Here is a 20513-nt window from a genome sequence, read left to right as displayed (position 1 = left end):
CAAGGACTTTTGCACAGCAGTGGACAAGCAGTCAGTGCTCAGTGAGGTCTAAGGAGTAACTAAGAGGCACCCTGCCAGGCTGTGCAAACCCAACACAGCTCTCTTTGCCCTCCCAGTCTTCCCAAATGATCACTATGCATCCAATCCCCGCTACCACCACCACACTACTCTGGGGACAGGAAATGTTTTCAGATAGTTGTGAAGATTCAAGACATTTAAATCGCCACACTGAACATTTTAGCATGTTTGGCCAGCAATTACTGAGTTCGAGGTTTGTACAACACAAGACTTTGGGCCTGGGGATGCATATTTCCAACTCTAAATTATCTCCTCCTCCTTTTTTATTTTTGGCATCAACTGAACTCAGGGTGTTGTAATGCTGGACAGGTGTTCCACCACTGAGCGATCTTCCCAGGCCGAGCTATCACTTTAAAGACTTACCATTTATTCGAGGTGTAATTAAGAAAAAAATATGGGGAAATGTGCACCCAAGACTTAATTAACAAGTAGTGATAAAGCCAAGAGACCAAGTCTTTGTCCTCAGCGTAGCTTCTATGTGAGCAACAGTAAATTTCTATAGTAGAAGTACACTGAAGTGTCATAGAGGTTATTAAAGGAAGAATGAACAGTGGAAAAGGATTTGGGAGTGAAGGAGACTGTTGGAGTAGTCATGGAGGTCTCTCTGGGGAAAGGGTTTGAACAGAGACCTGGATGATGAACTGTGGGTAATCAATATTCTAGTGGAGGAAACGGCAAACCTGGGCAGATCTGAGAGAAACAGCTGGCGAGTTCAGGCTACACAAGGCGAGGACAACTGGAACAGGGTCCCGGATCTGGGCAATTTCCTCAAGCACTGCTATCTGGCATAGTTACGTGCATGGAGTGCTGGAGTGGGGAGGTTAAAAACGTAACAGCTCAGGAGGAAGAGTGTAGCCACACTATTCCTTACTTTCCAACTACCCCCAGGCAGGGTAAGGAGCCACACTCCCAGAAAGTGTCTAACTTCATGGGGCTGTCCTTACACAAGACATTTTTACTTTTTAGTACTTACTATCATACTAGGTGAAAATAAGGTAAATCGAGGTCATCAGAATTGTATTGAGCATCTACTAACTCAAGGATTGTGTTCTGCTCTATAGGAATTCCTTAGTGACCCAGAGATCATCTTTCCTGGGGATCTGCAGAGATTTTACCAAACACTTTGAAATGGTAGCTTAAAAACACATATTTGGTCTTGATGCAAGTCAGCTGGCAATGTCTGAAGAAGAAACTCAATTTTCCTTTATTATTTATTATTATTTCCAGCTGTTGAGGAGAATGGCTGTGGATAAACAGGTTTGTAACACATTTTGGAATAAAAAAACAATCTTTTGTTCATTGTTCTTACGTGTTACTGATGTATGTATGTATGTATGCATGTATGTTCACACAGGTAAAGAAAGGGTGCAACTTGATGGTGTTGATTCTCACTTTTCACCTTTGCATGGCCTCCAGGGACCAGGCTCAGGTCATCAGGTTCTGTGGCATGTCCTTTATCCACTAAACTATCTTCCTAACCTCACTTACTAGCACTATGTAACACAGGACAAGTTAAGCTAGTAAGGTAGGTTATCTTAGTTCCCTGAATCTCAGTCTTCCCTATCTGTAGGATGTGTAAATTCAGGAACATTAAATTTGAGAAAATGCACGTACCTGCTAATCAGTGAAGAGTAGCTACTGTCATTAGCATCACTGAGTTACAAGAGGGTTTGTCTGTCGTGTGTTTTTCATTGTGGACCAGTTACTCTACAGAGAGAACTTAACTCTTTTATTCAGGAAGGATCACAGAGAACTTAACTCTTTTATTCAGGAAGGATCACATGCTTTATGTTTAACAACCCTATACAGATGTTCCTTAAGCATGAAGGGGACACATCTTACTTAGCAGATCACAAGAGGAACACATTATACACCCCAAACATACTTAATACTCAACACCAGAGCTCAGCAACAGAGCACTAGGAACACCAGTTTGCCCTGCGATTCCCGTGAGTGAATGGGAGCTGCAGCCCCCTATGCTGACCAGCATCCAGAGTATCACAGGGTAGTTTTAGTTTGGAAAAACACCAAAACTCAAAATCTGAAGCAGTTCCCATCAAATGCAAAAGGCTTTCACATCATTATAAAGTTAAAATAACAGAAAGTCCTAAACTGGGCATGGATATGCCCATGATTTCAGCACTCGGGAGCCTGAGGCATAAGGATATCAAGTTCCAGGCCAGTCCGAGCAAAGAGACAGGCCCAGGCTAAAACAAAACAAAAAATAGAAAAAAAAAAAAATTCAAAGCCAACTGTCCGAGGACAAGGGGGAGCTGTCTGTCCACGAAGTGTAGATTCCATTCTCCATGGGTTGACTCTAGTTAAGCTGGACATAGCAGCCTGGCCAGCTACTGATTACATTTATAGGAGGGCCCAGTTTGAGTTCAGGGGAAAACCCACTCTAGGATTTAGTTGCCAGAACCAACTCTACTTTTGAGAAGTGGAACTTGGGAGTGGCAGGCGAGCGGGAAGCGCCCCCAAATAGAACAGGTCCTGGCGAAGGCGGTAGGGGGTCTCACACAGCTTACACCTTGCCCGATTGCCATCTGAGCAACTGTTAGAGCCTTAAAAAGGGTCACTAAAAACCAAAGACAGGTAAATTGCTTAATAACATACATGTATTTTCCACCAGATGCTCCCAAACTATTTTGGAAAAAACAAAAACAAACCAAAATGCCTTGGCTGATACCGTTCCATTTCCAGGTGAAGTAACCGAAGCCCAGAGGCAACAGTTGCTTTATGTTATCAAGAGATACATCAAAAGTGAAGGCATGGGAGGCTGAGGCATGTTTTAGGATAGCCTGACCTATACAGATAAGATCCTGTTTAAAAAAAAAAAAAGCCAGGCGGTGGTGGCACACGCCTTTAATCGCAGCACTCGGGAGGCAGAGGCAGGCGGGTCTCTGAGAGTTTGAGGCCAGCCTGGTCTACACACTGAGTTCCAGGACAGTCAGGGCTGTTGCACAGAGAAATCCTGTCTTGAGAAACAAAACAAGCCCTCTATTTAACCGGGCAGTGGTGGTGCACGCCTTTAATCGCAGCACTCGGGAGGCAGAGGCAGGCGGGTCTCTGAGAGTTTGAGGCCAGCCTGGTCTACACACTGAGTTCCAGGACAGTCAGGGCTGTTGCACAGAGAAATCCTGTCTTGAGAAACAAAACAAGCCCTCTATTTAACCGGGCAGTGGTGGTGCACGCCTTTAATCCCAGCACTCGGGAGGCAGAGCCAGGTGGATCTCTGTGAGTTCGAGGCCAGCCTGATCTACAGGGCCGAGATCCAGGGCAGGCCCAAAGCTACACAGAGAAACCTTGTCTGAAAAACAAAACAAACAAACAAAACTAGCTGGGCGGTGGTGGTGCACGCCTTTAATCCCAGAACTCGGGGGGCGGAGCCAGACTAATCTCGGTGAATTCCAGGCCAGCCTGGTTTACAGAGCGAGATCCAGGACAGGCACCAAAGCTACACAGAGAAACCAACCAACCAACCAAAAAAACCTAAAACATTTCCATTTCATTTCCGGGCTAGCATCCACCGCCTGGGCCTCATCCAATTAATACCTTCTTGGCTTTTCTGCGGACCCCAAGTGGTTACCCGTGGTGAGGGTTGCAGCCCGAGTGCAAGCGCCCTCGATTCTAGCATCTAAGAAATTCCGCCGAGCTTTCTCCGAAAGCCTCGGCTGGCGCAAACACTCCCGCAGCCCGCCGTTGCCTTGCTGTGACTTCAGCTGGTGAAGAAGGAACCAGGCGCCACCATTCAAAAATATGTAGCTCGATAGCTGCGGCAAGTCAAGCCTTCACGTGATAGAGAAGAGGAAGTAGGCACGCCCAAAAGCCTGCCGGGAGCGAACCCAAGCCAGGGGGCGGAGGGAGCGAAAAGAATAACAGGAAATGACCTAAGACGCACGTGCTTCGGAGAGGGGTTGGAGCAGAGCCTTCGAGAGGCGGGGCCGCCACCTTACGCCTGCGCAGTTGCCGCTGGCGGCGCTGCCGAGTCACTGGGGTGGGAGGAGCGTGAGCAGTGGGCGGGGCGCGAGCCTACGTGGCGCAAGCGCAGTGCGACTTTAAAGGCCGCGGGCCGCCCTATCTGCGGGGTTTGGATCCGGGTCAGTCAGACGCGGCGGTCGCGGAGAGACGCTTAGAACCGACGGGGCCGGATCCCCAGGAGCACCCCAGCTGCGAGGAGGTGAGTGTCCTGACAGGCCCGGCAGGGCCGGGGCGTCGCGTCCGCCCGGCCTCCCGTCCTCGGGAGGCGGAGTCCCGCCCTCCCGTCCGGTCGCAGCGTCTCCCTGCGCCGACTGCCTGGCGGGGCCTGGCCCTCGTCCGCCGCGGCCTGGAGTGCGCGGCCTTCGCTTCCCGCCTTCCTGCGTTCCCGCGGTACCCGGGCCGCGCCGGCCGCAGCTTCCCTTTTCGCCCTTCTTGCCGCCCTTTGCCCCTTCCCGCCTTTTCCCGCCCTGCGAGCCGCATGCCTCTCCTCTTTGCCTCCTGTGGCTCGGCTCGCGTCTCTTCCCGCGTCCTCTGCGCCGCAGCTCCACTCCAGTCTCTTGTCCGTGTCCGTGGTTGGCCCGGGGCGAGCAGGGCCAAAGCCGTGACAGCTCCTGGCTCGGGTCGTCCCCGGGTTCTGACCTTTCCCCGCAGACCCCGTTGAACCGCGACAGACCCAAGTTCGGTAAAAAGGAACGAACTTGTTGCTTTGCCTGTAGTCCTGCGACTTGAGGGGTTGAGTGGGTGTGCCTAGAGAGGTGTGGATGTGTTTTTGTCCTGGGGACAGGTTGATTCTATCGGGGCCGTTCTGCACGGTTGCTGGACAGGGCTTTCTTCTCGGAGCTTCATCTGTAGATGCTTCCTAGAGGTCTGAGAAATTTTCTTCGCTTTAACTTTATGAGGACGCGTGCAAATCCTTTACTGATTACTTTCAGGCTACTGAAAGGAGGGCTTAGTTAAAACTTCAAAAGAGTAAACGAGATTGTGCATACGCTATTTGTGGAAAGAGAAACTGGGTTATGATTTGACTTAAAACCTTGCAAAGTAACTTCTGTATAATACAGGCCTTTTTCAAGTCTGAGCTCCTTTGGGGGATTCTTCCAGAAGTCAGTGCAGTGAAGGGGTAATAAGTATGTCTCACAAATAAAATGTTGAAGATAGGCAAACCAGTCACCTGTTATATGGAGCTGTTGAGCTGACGCTTTGTGAATGGAAAGCTAGGAATATAGGGGAGATAATAAACCTTTTGTAATTACAAGCATGTTCTGCTCTAGCTCCCGAGGTTAATTAAGCCTAAAACTACTCACCTTTGCTCTGGGTTAAAGTAACTGAGGAAAAAGATGAGCAATCACAATGCTAGAAGTCTGAGAACAGTTTAGGCAATACTTTATCCTCGAAGTTTTGGTCTGTAGCCAGACTTTTATTTGGGGGATGTTTTGGTTTTTAATGATATATCTGTTAGTGTCTCAATTAAAATGCTAAGTTTGTATTAACATCTAGGGTGGTCATCTGTTATACTATTATGTCAGCACCGTGTAATTAATTAGAAGTTTCCAGGCTTAGGTGGAAAACTTTAGCCAAGTATGAGATCCTGGAGGGCAGGAGTGAGACACCATCCCCACAGAAATGGGTTTCCCAGGACCCCTGTGTTCAGTTCAGCCCCGGCTGTGGCATGCTACTTAGTGCTAGGAATTCTGGAAGTACTTGTGAAAGGGATGGATTTCTGCCTGTGTTGTTCACCATTGTACATGCAGCTTGATGTGTATTTAAAACCCTGACTGGTTGCCGCAGAAGTCAGATTGAGAGAACTATAAATCACACTTTGTTAAATTTTTACATGCATTGTGTATATGAGAGCATTGCATATGAAGGTCAGAGGGCAGGCAGCCTAGGGAGTTGTTTCCTTGTGTTACTCAAGTTTTGGGAAACCAACTCAGACGGCCAGGCTCAGCAGCATGCATCCGTCGGAGCGTTCTTCCTACCAGTCCCTATACAGCCACCTCTGAGCCATCTCATCAGTCCTTATGAATCTAGCTTCAGTGGAGTTGTGGTAGCAAAGAAACAAACAAAAACAATGGGTGTGGTTGCGCACGCCTTTAATCCCAGCACTCAGGAGGCAGAGCCAGGCAGATCTCTGGGTGTTTGTGGCCAGCCTGGTCTACAAAGTGAGATCCAGGACAGGCAACAAAACTACACAGAGAAACCCTGTCTAGGAAAACAAAAAACAAAAACAAAAAACCACTTTCTACCTGGTCAGTAGTGGCACAATACTTTAATCCCACCACTCGGTAGGCAGAGGCAAGCTGATCTCTATGACTTCGAGGCCAGCGTAATATACAGAGGGAGTTCCAGGACAGCCAGGGCTACACAGAAAACCCTGTCTTAAAAACAAAAGCCAACCAGCCAACTAAAAACAACAACAAAAACTTGTTTATAGCCCGTGATAGACCTTTGTAGATGTGAGTCACTCAAGACCTACCAGAACTCAGCCCTCCGTCTAGTGTATAGAATAGTATATATTGGAGGAGTCCTACTCCAGTGCAGTTAGTGACCCGTGAAGCTTCCAGTCATGTAGCTTCCTCGTGTTTATGACCTGGTTAAGTAAACAGTAGTATGTGTGGAGAGAGTTTATGTTGACTTCTGATGTTGAAGTGAAAACTAAGTCCTTTGAGGTTGAATATAAACATAAATGTGTCCAACATTGTGACATCTTGGCCTTTGGAATAGTAGAGGTCTCACAATAACATATAACTCACTTCTGAGAAGTAAGCTGATCTAGAATCTGAGTACCCAAGGATCCATAGAGGCACTGCTCTCTCTGAGAGTGCCTGGGGGTGGGGGTGGGGGTGGGGCTAGGGGATACCAGGTTAGAAATAAAGGTAAGTATATCCTTGGCTTTAAAGAATTCTCTATTGTTTTTTAGTCTTTTCTTCCCTCCCTTTCCCCTTTTGGATGCTGGTGTGTTCTTTTGTTCAAGATTTAGTACTTTGGTAATTTGAAGATTAGATTTGAGAATTTATTAAAAGTCTTATTTGTGTTTCTTATTGCTTTAGTTGGTGATCCTTTATTTCCTTCCTTTGTTTAAATGGAAAATCAGGAGCAGAAATTGAGGAATTCAAGTAGTCGAACTAGTTGGTTAAGAGAGCACAGAGTCCTATCTTAGAACAGTGTTTTTTTCTATTTTCCCCTACTTGTAACTGAAGAGAAGTTCTGCTTTCTTTACTTGTTTTGAGTACAGATTCTTGTTTAATGACTGGCACTTCAAGGTAGCAAACACCAAATAAAGTTAACAGTCAGAGTAGAGTATGAGATGATCAGTGGTGACTGAAGTAAGTCTACTCCTGCTCTAACAACGACAGTAGTGTCTTGTTTTTCATGGTTGTTGAGATATTGGCTAAAATGCTTTGTACAAATGCTGTGGTGTGTCATAGAGTCAGAATTAAAATTGTTAGGGTCAGACTAGGCAAATACTCATAGCTTTTTAATTAATCAGAGTGTCACAATTTGAGCTTTCTCCTGTCTCTGGTAATTTTGTTGATTTCTATACATGTACAATCAGGAGCTCCTCTCCCCTCATTTTACATAGCTTTTAGATTTTTCTTTCCAAAAACTGTAAGAAGATGTTGGCATCAACTAATTAGGTGGTTTGAATTCTATGGTAGTTTGTATATATTTTTATATTATTTCATTTATTTTCTTAAGAAATAAGCCCTATAGTCTGGTTATATAAACTGCAGCTTAGAAATAAAAGGATGTTTTCCTCTTAACAGTAATCGTATAAGGAAATATACTCTTTGATTCTAACAATTTTCACTTTTCTTATTTCCTTTTTAGTATTCACAGAAACATCCATAGGAGTGCAGAAACTTTCACAATGAAATCTGAAGCTAAGGATGGAGAGGAGGAGAGCCTACAAACTGCCTTCAAGAAACTAAGAGTGGACGCATCAGGGTAATTGAATATGTAATGTGTGACTTGGGATTATTTATTTACTAGATTTAAATAGTCCTTTTGGTTAAAATGTTCCTCTTCTGGGGCTGGGTGGTGGTGGTGGCAGCAGCAGTGTTTTCTCTTCCTTCCCACCCCTCTTCTTTTTGAGACAGAATCATATGTAGTCCAGGCTGGCTCAGACTCCCTAGATAGCTGAAGCTGGCCTTTACTACTCTTCTTACCTCTTCCTCCCTCGTGTATAATTTGTAGGTAGATGCTACCAGGCCCTGCTCAGAATTCCACATGGTTCCTAGGTTGTTACTATTGTTTGTATTGTTTTAAGTGAAGCATTGATGTTTAAACCAAGTTCATAGCTGGGAGGTGGTGGTGCACGCCTTTAATCCCAGAACTGTAGAGGCAGAGCCAGGAGGATCTCTTGAGTTCCAGGCCAGCCTGGTCTATAAGTGAGATCCAGAACAGGCACCAAAACTACACAGAGAAACTCTGTCTCAAAAAAAAGCAAAAACAAAAAATGTTCCTCTTCTGACTTTTTTGTTCACCCTAGGGTAAGTAAATGGTAATATTTTGACTTTGACAAATTCTTTGTAAATATTTGATTGAATTTGAAAAGCAGTAGTTGGTTTTTACTCTAAGGTTGAGTGTTTTGGTTTCCTCTTAACTCTGAGGCAGTCCCTCTTCCCTAATTTAATCAAGCCTTAAATCAAGTAGTATCCCACCAGGGACTTCTCATATACCTCAAGGGAATCACAGTATTTTATTTTTTAAACTAAAAGTGAATTGGCCCAATAAAGGTCAATGAAGACATTCTTGATTTCAGTCTCTAATTGCTGAATCTTTCAGTGGAAGCCTGTATTCAGTAGGAGTCTGTTACCAAGACCAATAGTCTTAGAGCCTTTGACCAAACTAAATGGAACAGCCACAGACCAGCTACTCTCTTAAAGTATCAGTATTTCACTCTTTCAACATCTGTGTGCTGATCAGATCCTTTGTAGCAAGATTCTTAAAAGTTCTTATTAATAAAATCAAACCTGAGCCAGGTATTGGGGTGAACTGGAAGATCAGAGAGACAGAACAAGCCACAGCTAACCTCACCTAGCCAACTTCTCAGCTGGTCTTGTTTCCTCAGACTGGATGCTTCTGTGTCCTCATCCCAATGGCTCTCAGCTGAACTGCTGCTCCAAAGCCTGAAGCTTAACCAGCTAAAAGCTTAACCAGCCAAATGCTTCTAGTTTCTGTTCTCCACGCCTTATCTTTCTGTTTTTGCCATCACTGGGATTAAAGGCTCACTTCTTGGGATTAAAGGCATGTGTCGATATGCCTGGCTGTTTCCAATGTGGCCTTGAACTCACAGAGATCCAGAGGGATTTCTGTCTTTGGAATGCTAGGATTAAAGGTGTGAGTGCCACCATTTTCTAGCCTCTGTGTCTAATGGCTGTTCTGTTCTCTGACCCCAGATAAATTTATTAGGGTACACAATATTTTGGGGAACAATACCACCACACTCCTTACTCTAGTTCTTCTGACCCCAAGCCCGATGAAATCTCAAGTGTTAATGGTTATGATCACTGAACACTGGAAGCTCGAAGTTGAGCACTGTAGTAGTAATAATAGTCCTAGTTACCAGCATTTCACTCTTGGCCTCAGTCCTAAGTGCTTGGAGCACATCTAGGAGCACATTTAACCTTCTCTGCTGCCTTGTAGTAGACAGACACTGCTGTTGTCTTAGTTTAGAGAAGCTGCTCACTCACAATTGGGTCACTTTCTATTGGTAGAAATTACAGTTAGAGTTTGAACCCAGAGTGTCTGGCTCCAGAACCTGCTCTTAGCCATTCTTTCATGTGATCCATTGCAGACCACATGGAAATACTTGACAAAGTAAAAACTAAATAGATGCTAATAGCTGCCTGCCTGTGACTAGCACTGTTTCTGGCCCACCTTAGAGTGTTTATGCTAATAGATTTTCACAGTAGATGGTAAGATGTTCACATTTGCTTCAGTAGTACTTCAGGAAAGTATCACTTTCCCAGTTTTTTTCCCCAGCATGTTTTTTTTTTTTTTTTTTTTTTTTTGCCATACTTAAATACACTTTTTGTTTTGGGTTTTTTATTTGTTTTTAAAGATTTATTTATTTATTATGTATACAGGAGAGGGCGCCAGATCTCATTACAGATGGTTGTGAGCCACCATGTGGGTGCTGGGAATTGAACTCAGGACCTCTCTGGAAGAGGAATCTGTGCTCTTAACCTCTGAGCCATCTCTCCAGCCCTGTTATGTGTTTTTGAGACAAGGTCTCATTATGTATCCAATACTGGCCTCCCCATCATAATCCTCCTTTCTCAGTCTCATGAGTGCTGGAGTTATGTCCATGTGCCACCATACCAGTCTTTTTGTTGTTACCATTGTTGTTTGTTTTTGATGTGTTGTGCTCTGTCCTGGGGATAGAACTTGGGGCCTTGCTCATGGTAAGTGTGTGCTGTGCTACTGAGCTATATCCCCCTAGCCCTTGGTAAGCCTTTTTGAGAAAAGGAAATAAAGCGGGAAGGCATAATTCTAGATTGTTATTTTAGTATATTCTTTGTGATTTGGGATGTGACTTTTTTAACTAAGAAAATTCTAGAAATAGCCACATAATGCATACAAATCCTCTAGTATATACACCTTTATAAGTAACTCTTCATATGCAGACTTTTCTCTGATACTTTAAGAAATTGAAATGTAAGCTCAGTGTTGTGGCATACAACTTCAGTTCCAGCATTCAGGAGGCAGGCAGATCTCTGTGTACTGAGGCCTGGTCTACAAGGGAGTTCTAGGACAGCTAGGACTACTTAAAAGAGACCCTGCTTTAAGGAAGAAAAAAGAAACTGGAATGTTAAATTAAGCTGAAAATAAAATTAAGCTGTTGATGGCACTAAAAGTTACTTAAACCATTATAAAATGTCTTGCAAAATATCCATGCAGTTTATGGTTGCAAATTACATATTTGGGGGCTGGAGACAGGGCTCAGGGGTGAAAAGCACTTACTGCTCTTTCAGAGGACCACAGTTCAACTCCCAGCACCCATGTCATAGTTGTTTGTAACTGCTGCTCCAAGGAGATCATCCTATGCCTCTGGCCTCTCCAGACGGCTGCACTCATTAAGCACATACCCTGTTCACATGGACATGCTCATTCACAGATACAAATTACAGATAATAAAATACAACTTTTAAAGAAGTTGTATATTTGTAGCATATGATATGCCTCTACTAAAATTATGGAAAGAAGGAACAGAATATTTGAGAAAACCAAGAGTAGAAGGAATGAGTCAGTAACGTGACTAAGCAGAATAAGACTCGTGGAGTCGCAGCATATGTTTCTGATTGTTCCATGCTGTTGTCATACACCCTGCTGAAGGGACTGCTGAGGACTGACGCATTAAGCTTTGCCAGGAATTTAGTGTGAGCCTGTTCAACAGGTTTTGATTTTCAGTGGTATTTGTCTTATCAGGGCCAATGTCTCATATTTTAATATGACTATAAAATAATTGTAATAGTCACAATTTACTTTAATCTCTAGACCATTTATATAAAATGCCTATGTGGTTTTTTTGTTTGTTTGCTGTGTTTCTGAGACATGGACAAGGTCTGACTGTTGAGCCCAGGCTGATTTCAAGCTTGTGATCTTCCTTGACTTCCTGAATGCTGGGATTGCAGGCATAGAGTTTTAGACCACGGCATACATATGGGCATTTACCGTAGTTCTCTTATGATGATCCAAACATGCTCTCGTGTCATTAAAAGTACTTTTAGGGTCTTACTAGATAGCCCAGGCTGACCTTCGCCTTTCTTTGTACATAGCCTAGGCTGGACTTGAACTTCTACAATCCTGCCTCTGCCTCTAGAATTATAATCAAGCACTACCCTGCTTGGCTGTGTACGGAGGTGTGTGTGTGCTCGAGTGTCTTCAAGAGCATCTTCATATGTGAAGATGACAATGTGGAATGTTATTCCATCTGTTTTGGTTTGTTTTTAAGACAAAATATCTCACTAGCCTGGAGCTTGCCAAGTAGGCTAGGCTGACTGTCTGGTGATCTTGTCTTTCCTTACCCAGCTCAGTGATTACAAGCACACACCACTGCACCTGACTTTTTTGTTGATTCTGAGGATCAAACTGAGGTTCTTGTGCTATGTGTGTTTTGGAAAGATTTATATCAAGATGCTAGTGTTGGTAGTCTGGGTACAGATGATTCTTTTTTACTTTTTTTTTTTCTAATGTTCTGGGAACCCATAGTACTTGTATAGTTTTTAAAAGATTGAACAGTTTAACTCTGAGTAATATTTCAGATTGACTAGTTGCAAAAGGAGGAAAATTTTTCTAAAAGTTGTGAAATGCTTCAAAATGGGATCATTTGTTAATTGCTAATTGAATTGACTCTTAGAGATAGGCTTTCTGATCTTAGTTTTACGGCTGTGCCTCTTAGGTAAAAAAAGTGGTCAGTGTCACTTACATTCTCCCTGAACAAAGAAGACTTGATCTGCCCCAGAGAAACAGCCCAAAGTCTATTTATAGCCCACTGCTGGTTACACTTAGAGATCATTCTCTCCTTATGATTTTGCAGCCATGGGCTTTTAGGGATCTTTTCAGTTTGGTTTTGGGGGAAAATTTACATTAAAAACTGAACACTTTTGAGAAGTGTAAATGAGAAAGAAAATAAGTCACTCAGTTGTATTAGGATTAGTGAGGTAGAAAGTTACCCTCGTGATACAGTTTCCATCATAATGAACTTTGTTCTTGTCCTCAGGTCCGTCATGTCTCTGTCTGTTGGAGAAGGCACAAGTGTCAGAGCATCAGTCAGAGCAGCAACAGACGACACCAAACCTAAAACCACGTGTGCATCTAAAGACAGTTGGCATGGGTAAGAGTGCCCCCTCCCCTTAAATTACAGTTATTTATTTGGGGTATGGTACCTGCCAAGGAGTGTGTATAGAAATCAAAGGACAACTCGTAAGAGTTGGTTGGTTCTCCACCATATGTATTTCAGGGATCAAACTCAGGTTGGTTTTAAACACTTTTGTGCTAAACCATCTCTTTAGCCTGGGCAGTAGCTTCCCATGTGTCAGCTGGTGCATGCCGGGGAAGCACACTTCGCAACTGAGCTATATCCCCAGCCTTATTAATATGTGATATTGCAGTGACTTTTGTCCTGAAGTCTGCTTTGTCTGGAATTAGTGTTGCTAGTCCTGTTTTTTGCCAATGTGTGACCAGTGTATTTCTTTCCTGACTTTTTAATCACTCTGCTTTTAAGTTGTTGGTATCTCTCAGAAATAGCCTGTGGCTGATTCTGTCTTGTTCTTTATTCAGTCTAATCAGGGCATTTTTCTTTTTTATTTTGCGTTTTTTAGTGCATTTATTCTGATAATTGGTATATTTGCATGTCTGCCATTTTAATTTACTTTACAGTTTCTAAAAAAATCTTTAAAAATTTTTTTAATTTATTTTTATTTTACATGTTGGTGTTTTGCTATGGGTGTTGGATCTCCTGGGACTGGAATTATAGATAGTTGTGAGCTGCCATGTGGGTGTTAGGAATTGAACCTGGGTCATCTGGAAGAGCAGTCAGTGCTCTTAACCACTGAGCTATCTCTTCAGCCCCCAAAATCTTTTATTTTTGAAACATGAAATCTCACTCTTATAGTCCAGGCTATTCTAAAATTTCCATGTATCCCAAGCTGGCTTTGAATTCTTGGGCAGTACTCCTTCCTTCCCCTGTTAGGGATCATGCACAGTGTTGTGAGACTTTCTGTTTTCCCTCCTTACCTACTCCCCCTTCCTCTTCGTCCTTTAAAAATGATTTGAAAAAAATGTGTTTTTTACCTCTACTAATACTACTGACGGTATTCAGCTTTGTTTTTTAAGTAGTTGGCTTTGAAATTTTACTATCAGGCCTTTGATAAAAAGGCCAGAGTTTTATAAATCATGTTGGTACTTGATTGTCTGCCTTCCATGATGTGGTTATTCAGTATGCCAATCCTGTTCCACTTTTAATCTCACAGGTTAGGGTTTGTCCTTAACTCTAGTGTTAGTTTTTAGTTTCTTTGCTCACGATTCTTGTACTCTAGACCATGCCACATACAACCTCATTTTTTCTTGGTGAAAGTCTGTTGGTAAATAAGGCTCTGCGTTGCTCTTTGTGTAGAATACATTTGAATAATTCCCCTTGGGCTGTCCGATAGCTCAGTTGTGGGGTGTTTGCCTAGAATGAGAAGTGCTGTCCATTCCCCAGCACTGCAAATAGTTATGAATGGTTACCTCTGAAATTATATAATAATTGTGTCCTGTTGGTAAATACATTGCCCTTCTTCCCAATGTGGCCACATTGAATAAATGTCATTTTTCTGCTTTTTTATTATTAATTTTAATTGTCTTCTTAAGGATAGAACCTGGCCTCTTGGGCACAGATCATGACCCCAAGTTTGGTAACAATTATATTTTGCTTTATCTGAGAATACCTTTATTTCATCCTTGTTTTGAAGATAGATTGGCTGTATCTGAAATGGTTGTTTCTATGTAGGCAGTTGTTTAGCACTTTCCGGGGTTGTTGTGGTCTGGCTCTGTTATTTTCTGTGCTATTGTTGAAAGGACTCTGTCTGCCGTCAGTGTAAATATTTTGCTTTTAAGATCTTAGCCAGGATTTTCTAAATCAGGTCTTCTTCCATTGACTGTTACCTCTATGGCCCTGAGGGTTAAACCTGGGATACTCTGCGGCTATGTGGGCACTCCCTAGCTAAGCCATGTTGTTCAGTCCTTTCTGTATCTTAAAACAGACTCTAGATTTAGTCCTCTTCTGTTAGATTGACAACCTTTATATGATCTCCCCTTCCCCATTCCTCTAGTACCTTTTAGGCCACAGATTAGCAGACCTTTTATAGAGTGACATGGTAAGCACAACTGTAGTCTTAGCACTTGAGAGACTGAGAAAGAATTTCCAGATTGAGAACTGCCTTGATCTACAGTGAGGCACTGTCTCCAAAAACCAGGGGGTGGGGAGTCAGGGAGGGAGGGATGGACAAACAGACCCAATAAATATTTTAGGATTTGGAGGCCAAGAAGCTAAAGCTGAGGAGATTGTGTAGGAGCTTACAGGAAGAGAAAGCTGCTCACTGCTGCCGTAGTCATCTTGGTTGGCTCTTATTGTTCAGTTGCTAAGGCAGTTTCGAGATGAAGTGGTCAGCCTGGTGGGGCTCTGCTGGAGTGGGTGGTAAAGGGCAGCTCCAGAGTCCATTTACACTGCTTTGTATGAACTTCTCTAGTGTGCTCTTCTAGCCTTCAGATTTTGTGATGCTGTTGGATTTTTTTATTTTTTATTATTTGTTTGTATATGTGCAGATGTGGGCATGTACCATAGCACACATGTAGAAGTCACAGGGCAATCCTGGGGAGTTGGTTCTCTATGTCTACATGGATTCTAGGGATTGAAGCCTGTTTGTTACAGGCTTGTGAAACAATCACTTATACCCAGAGTCATCTCTCCTGTCCTGGTTGGATTCTTAAACCTCTCAGTGCCCAGCAGGTCCCAACTTTTGGATAGTTGCTTGGTGGGCCCCAGAAGGTGGGAGAGAAGAAAGCAGGGGAGAAGAGGAGTGAAGGGTCACTTCAGACTCATCTCCATGGCTCCCAGTTGTAGCCCACTGTGGGCAGTGTCCACATGCTCTGCAAAAACAAGGGGGCAAAGTACATGCTGAGCATGTGTGAGGCTCGTGGCTTGACCCCAAGTGTCCCACCCCTAACAAGAAGCAAGTAGAGGGACAGATTTAAATTACTCTAGAGGGTGCAGTTTGCTGACCCTTGTAATAAATAGATTTATCTTCCTGTTCAGTAATTCTCATAGCAGTGTTGTATTTAGCCTGTTCCATTTAATTCCAAATGCAGTTTTATCTTTCTTTCCCTTTCTGTTTTAATAAGGTCTCATTGTAACTCAGGCTGGTCTTGAGCTCACGATCCTTCCTCTAGCTCCTAGGGGCTGGGGTTACAGGTGTGTGCTTCCTGCCCAGTTCATCTCTCCACCCCTCCATCTCTTTTTCTCATCCCTACTCTCTCTCCCCCTCACCCCCACCCCCACCCCCACCAAACTTCCCTTGAGATAGGGTCAAGATGTAGTCCTGGCTGTTCTGTAGTTCACTATTTAGACAGATTAGCCTCAAACTCAGAGGCCCTCCTGCCTGCTTCCCAGAGAGCTGGGATTAAATGTGTGTGTCACCACCTGGTGTGATTTTTATTTCTCAAAGTTCCGATTCAGGGCCATGAAGATGACTTAGTGGGTAAAGGTACTTTAGCGCTGCCAAGTCCAAAGCTCCAAGTTCGAATTCTGGGATCCACATGGTGGAAGGAGAGAGCCAATTCCCAAAAGATATCCTTCCATATGTACACCCCCAAATAAATAAAAAGCTTTTTTTTCTTTTAAACCCTGTTTTAAGTCCTACTGTCCCATTCCCCGTCTCCCCCCCCCCCAATTTTGCTTGGTAGTTTTAAGTCTCCTTTTCCTCGTTCAGTTTTGTATTTAAATGTTTTGTAAGTAGCTATATAGTGCATCTAATAATTCCCAGTTTCTGGAAATTTCAGGGACACCAGATCCTGATGGGGAGGGAGAAAGCGGGGAGAGAAGGAGAGAGAGCATATGAATGAGAATATTTCTGTGTGTCTATGTGCACTCAGTACATGTGAAGGGCAGAGGTTCATATTTGTCTTCCTCAGTTGCTTCCCCCCTGGTTTTTTTGAGGTAAAATCTCTGAATCTGGAGCTCCCCTACTTGTCTGGACTGGCTGGGCAAGTCCCAGGGGTCTTCCTGTCTTCTAGCACTGGAATTAGAGGTGCATGCCACTGCACCCGGCTTATTTACATGGGTGCTAGCGTGGCCAGTGCTTCACGGACTGAGCCAGCTCCCCAGTTCTTTGTTACTGTTATTGTTTGTTCTTGCTGGCTGTTGCCAGTGATAGAAGTGATTTGTAATGCTGATGCCCTGCTTGATAGTACTGGCACAGTGGCTTTTGTAGCATTAGCCTTGGTGCTGGAGCCACATTCTGCCTGAGGGAACTGCATCAGCTTTTATCTGCTTCTCCCACACCCAGAAGCCGAGCATGGAAGATGTTGTGTTACCTCACTTGTTTTTTACAGATTGCTAGTTAGGGAAGCTGAACATTTGAGACAAAGACTTAAAGCAGTTTGAGAATGGAGGCATTCATGACCTTACACCCAGAGGTCTGTTTCCCGCTGTCATATGACCTCTCTCAGGAGGACTCTATCTCCACATCTTCTTGTGTTTTTCTCTTGTAGGTCTACAAGGAAGTCTTCACGAGGAGCAGTGAGAACCCAGCGTCGTCGACGCTCTAAGTCTCCTGTTCTTCATCCTCCCAAGTTCATACATTGCAGCACAACAGCATCTTCCAGCTGCCAGCTCAAGCACAGAAGCCAGACCGAGCCACCCGATAGCAGCAGTGGGCTGGGAATTGCAAGCCCCAAAGAGTTCAAAGCAGGAGAGACCTCTACTTCTCTTGATGTTAATCACACAGGGGTAGGCATTGAGCCTCTGAGAAGTTTGGTTCCAAGGCTTCCATCAGAGAGTAAAACAGAAGAGCCCTCTGATGCTACCCAAGTCTCCCAAGAAAGTCTTACGGCCAGTGATCTCTCTGACTTTCGATCTGTTTCCAAGCTAAGCCAGGGCAAGCCATGTGCGTGTGTAGGCAAGGATTGCCAGTGCAAGAGATGGCAGGATATGGAAGTGTATTCCTTTTCCGGTCTGCAGAATGTCCCTCCTTTGGCCCCAGAACGAAGATCACTTGAGGACTACTCTCCATCACTGCACACCAGAACTCTGTCTGGCTCCCCTCGATCCTGTTCCGAGCAAGCTCGTGTCTATGTGGATGATGTGACCATTGAGGACCTATCAGGCTACATGGAGTATTACTTGTATATCCCTAAGAAAATGTCCCACATGGCAGAGATGATGTACACCTGATAACAAGAAGTTGATTCGTGTGCTTTAAACCAATGAAAGGTTGTCAGAGGTTTAGTTAATGGCAGACCTGGTGGCCACTCTGAGAAGACATCTCTTTTTGCTCACTGTGCTTGCAATAAAAACTCTTGGCATCTCAGTTAATCTTCATTATGTCAGTTTACTGAGTTCTTACGTACCCATTAAGGCAAGCAGGTCAAAGAAAATCTCTCCAAAAAATGCTCTGAGGGCTGAAGAAACCATAATGACTGGAGACTGGCAGCAGTGGGGGATGTATGAAATTCTTATAAGACGGCATATTTCAGACCTGCTTAAGATGGCAGCCAAGAAACTCCAATGTGCTTTTGTAACTGAACTGAACACTCATGTTGTAGATGCCAGCCCACCTGTAGTAGAGCTTTTAAGACTCATTTAAACTGTCTTTGGTTTAACACGGGTTTGTGTCATTAAAGATTTCTTATGTTACTGTTGAGTCAGATCTAAGGTTTAGATTCAGTTTGAATAAACCAGGTGGCCTGTCCCATATTGTTTGAGGGAGTCATTAACCTTACTATCACTAAATAAACCCCCGCTGGTGCTGTTATCCAGAGGTATGGTGTGTTGTTTCTTAAGCTGTTTAAAGTGCTGCTGCTAAGTGTTTGAGGTATGTGTGAAAGTGTGTCGTCTCCCTCTTTGGTGTTTGTGATGTGTATCTTGCAGCCAATTCTAATACAGGTCTTGTGCCTCTCATATGTTCTAGATGTTTGTCATCTCCTACCCACAATTCCTGAAGAGGATTTCATACTTATCCTGATACACTCTGGTGGATGAATCATTGTAAAATCCCCTCCAAAGTTTGATTAAAGGGCCTGAGCTCGCTTTAACTGGGAGGGTGAATCCTTACCTTTCTCAGGTGATTTGGTTTCTCTTTTTTTTTCCTTCCCCAAGACAGGGTTTTTCTATGTAGTTGTGGCTATCCTGGTACTTCCTCTGTAAACCAGACTGGCCTCTGTCTCCTGAATGCTGGAATCAAAGGTGTGCTCCACCGTGCTGGCCTGGTTTCACATTTTATATGTGCTTTGTAGCTTCTATTTTAATTCGCATTATGCATACCTACCAATTGTGAAAACGTCCAGTCATGGGTAGATAATAGGAAGTTTGTTTCATTTGGATTGAAGGGTAAGCCTTTGCTGTTCACCTCATTGGGCCCTAGGGTTGCCTCAGGATAGAGGATCTTTACTTCACAAATGAGTCATTTGCACTTGGGAGAAGTAAGAAACGTACTAGAAAAGTCTAGAATCTAAGCTTTGTAAGACGGCTGATAGCATAGTATACATCTAGTAAAGAAAAGGCTCTCGGGCTGGAGAGATGGCTCAGAGGTTAAGAGCACTAACTGCTCTTCCAGAGGTCATGAGTTCAATTCCCAGCACCCACATGGTGGCTCACAACCATCTATAATGAGATCTGGCACCCTCTTCTGTATACATAATAAATAAATCAATCTTAAAAAATATTTAAAAAAAAAAGAAAAGGCTCTCAGTAGAGCAAGGAGCCAAATGCTACTGTGGCACTAAATGCTGTAAGTGGCACTGGCAGTGACAGACAGTGTACTGTTTTGTACATCTTCAGGCAGCTTTCTCAGGACAGGCAGTTGGTTTTGCACATCTCTAATGTTGGGATTCCAGGACATCTGCCTGTATTCTCTCAGGAGACTGTAAATGAGGTGATCACCAGGAACTTGGGCACCTCTAAGAGTGAATGTCTCAGTGTCATGAAAACTGACCTTTCCGAGTCCTCAAAGGGTCCCAGACCACAGAGAGCCACTTACAGAGGGTATTGAGTATAAGGATTCCAGTCCAACAAGTAGTGTTGGTCTTATCTGTGGGGGAAGTATTTGTAGTTAGCAAGTGACTTAAAATGAATTCATACACATTCCCAAGTCTTTTTTGTTTTATAAAGGAAGAGTCCCACTGACCTAGTAACTTCCTGAAGGGGTCAGATCAGAGCTTAGAAATTTCAGATTTGTGGGAATAAGCCAAAAGTTACTTACTGGGGTGTCATCTCACACTTGTAATTACAACTGGGGAGGACTCAGTTCAGGGCCAGCCTGGGCTACAAACCAAGACCCTATCTTAACAAGTACGAACATGAATCCTGAGGTTAAAAATTACCCTGCTCATGCAATTGGGCAAATTTCAATTTAGTGTCCTTCATGAGAGCTTGATCTTTGTGGATGTGACTCATCACTGGACCTTTGCCAAAGGGCCTAGGGGCCACGTGGGTGGTTTACCAAACTAATTTGATAGGTCCTGAGAAGAGGATTCTGTGATGACTGAAGAACTAGAACCTAGTTTCCATGGGCTTTTATTTTGGCACTCGAGCAGTCATTGTGGGTATTTCTTTTAGCACAAGCAGTCACATTGTTCCAGGTGCTGGGAATACAACAGTAGGCAGAACAAAGTCCTTATCAGTGGGGAAAGGTGAATGTAAGTGGTTATGGATTGGAAAAGGATTAGGAGATAGGAAGGGTTGGGGTAGG

At 43.8% G+C, this 20513-nt stretch overlaps 1 protein-coding gene across 1 annotated transcript; it reads left to right on the top strand.

The window, feature by feature from the left end:
- The first annotated feature begins 4131 nt into the window (after positions 1–4131).
- Positions 4132–18584, top strand: Oser1 (oxidative stress responsive serine rich 1). Its single transcript, XM_028868414.2, has 4 exons — positions 4132–4258; positions 7891–8007; positions 12788–12901; positions 17317–18584. The coding sequence occupies exons 2-4, from the start codon at positions 7931–7933 to the stop codon at positions 17996–17998; spliced, it is 873 nt and encodes a 290-aa protein (XP_028724247.1). The 5' UTR covers positions 4132–4258; positions 7891–7930; the 3' UTR covers positions 17999–18584.
- The last annotated feature ends 1929 nt before the right edge of the window (positions 18585–20513 follow it).

This window comes from Peromyscus leucopus, chromosome 4, assembly GCF_004664715.2.
Source record: "Peromyscus leucopus breed LL Stock chromosome 4, UCI_PerLeu_2.1, whole genome shotgun sequence".
Lineage (NCBI taxonomy): Eukaryota > Metazoa > Chordata > Mammalia > Rodentia > Cricetidae > Peromyscus > Peromyscus leucopus.
Note: the sequence above shows the minus strand (reverse complement) of the source record. Positions and strands in the feature narration are given on the sequence as shown.

What these genes read in the sequence shown, in the direction of transcription:
- Oser1 (XM_028868414.2), top strand. Translation starts at nt 7,931, where the DNA reads ATGAAATCTGAAGCTAAGGATGGAGAGGAGGAGAGCCTACAAACTGCC. An exon ending in CTAAGAGTGGACGCATCAGG is followed by an intron (nt 8,008 to 12,787) that starts GTAATTGAATAT and finishes TCTTGTCCTCAG; the next exon opens with GTCCGTCATGTCTCTGTCTG. An exon ending in TCTAAAGACAGTTGGCATGG is followed by an intron (nt 12,902 to 17,316) that starts GTAAGAGTGCCC and finishes TTTCTCTTGTAG; the next exon opens with GTCTACAAGGAAGTCTTCAC.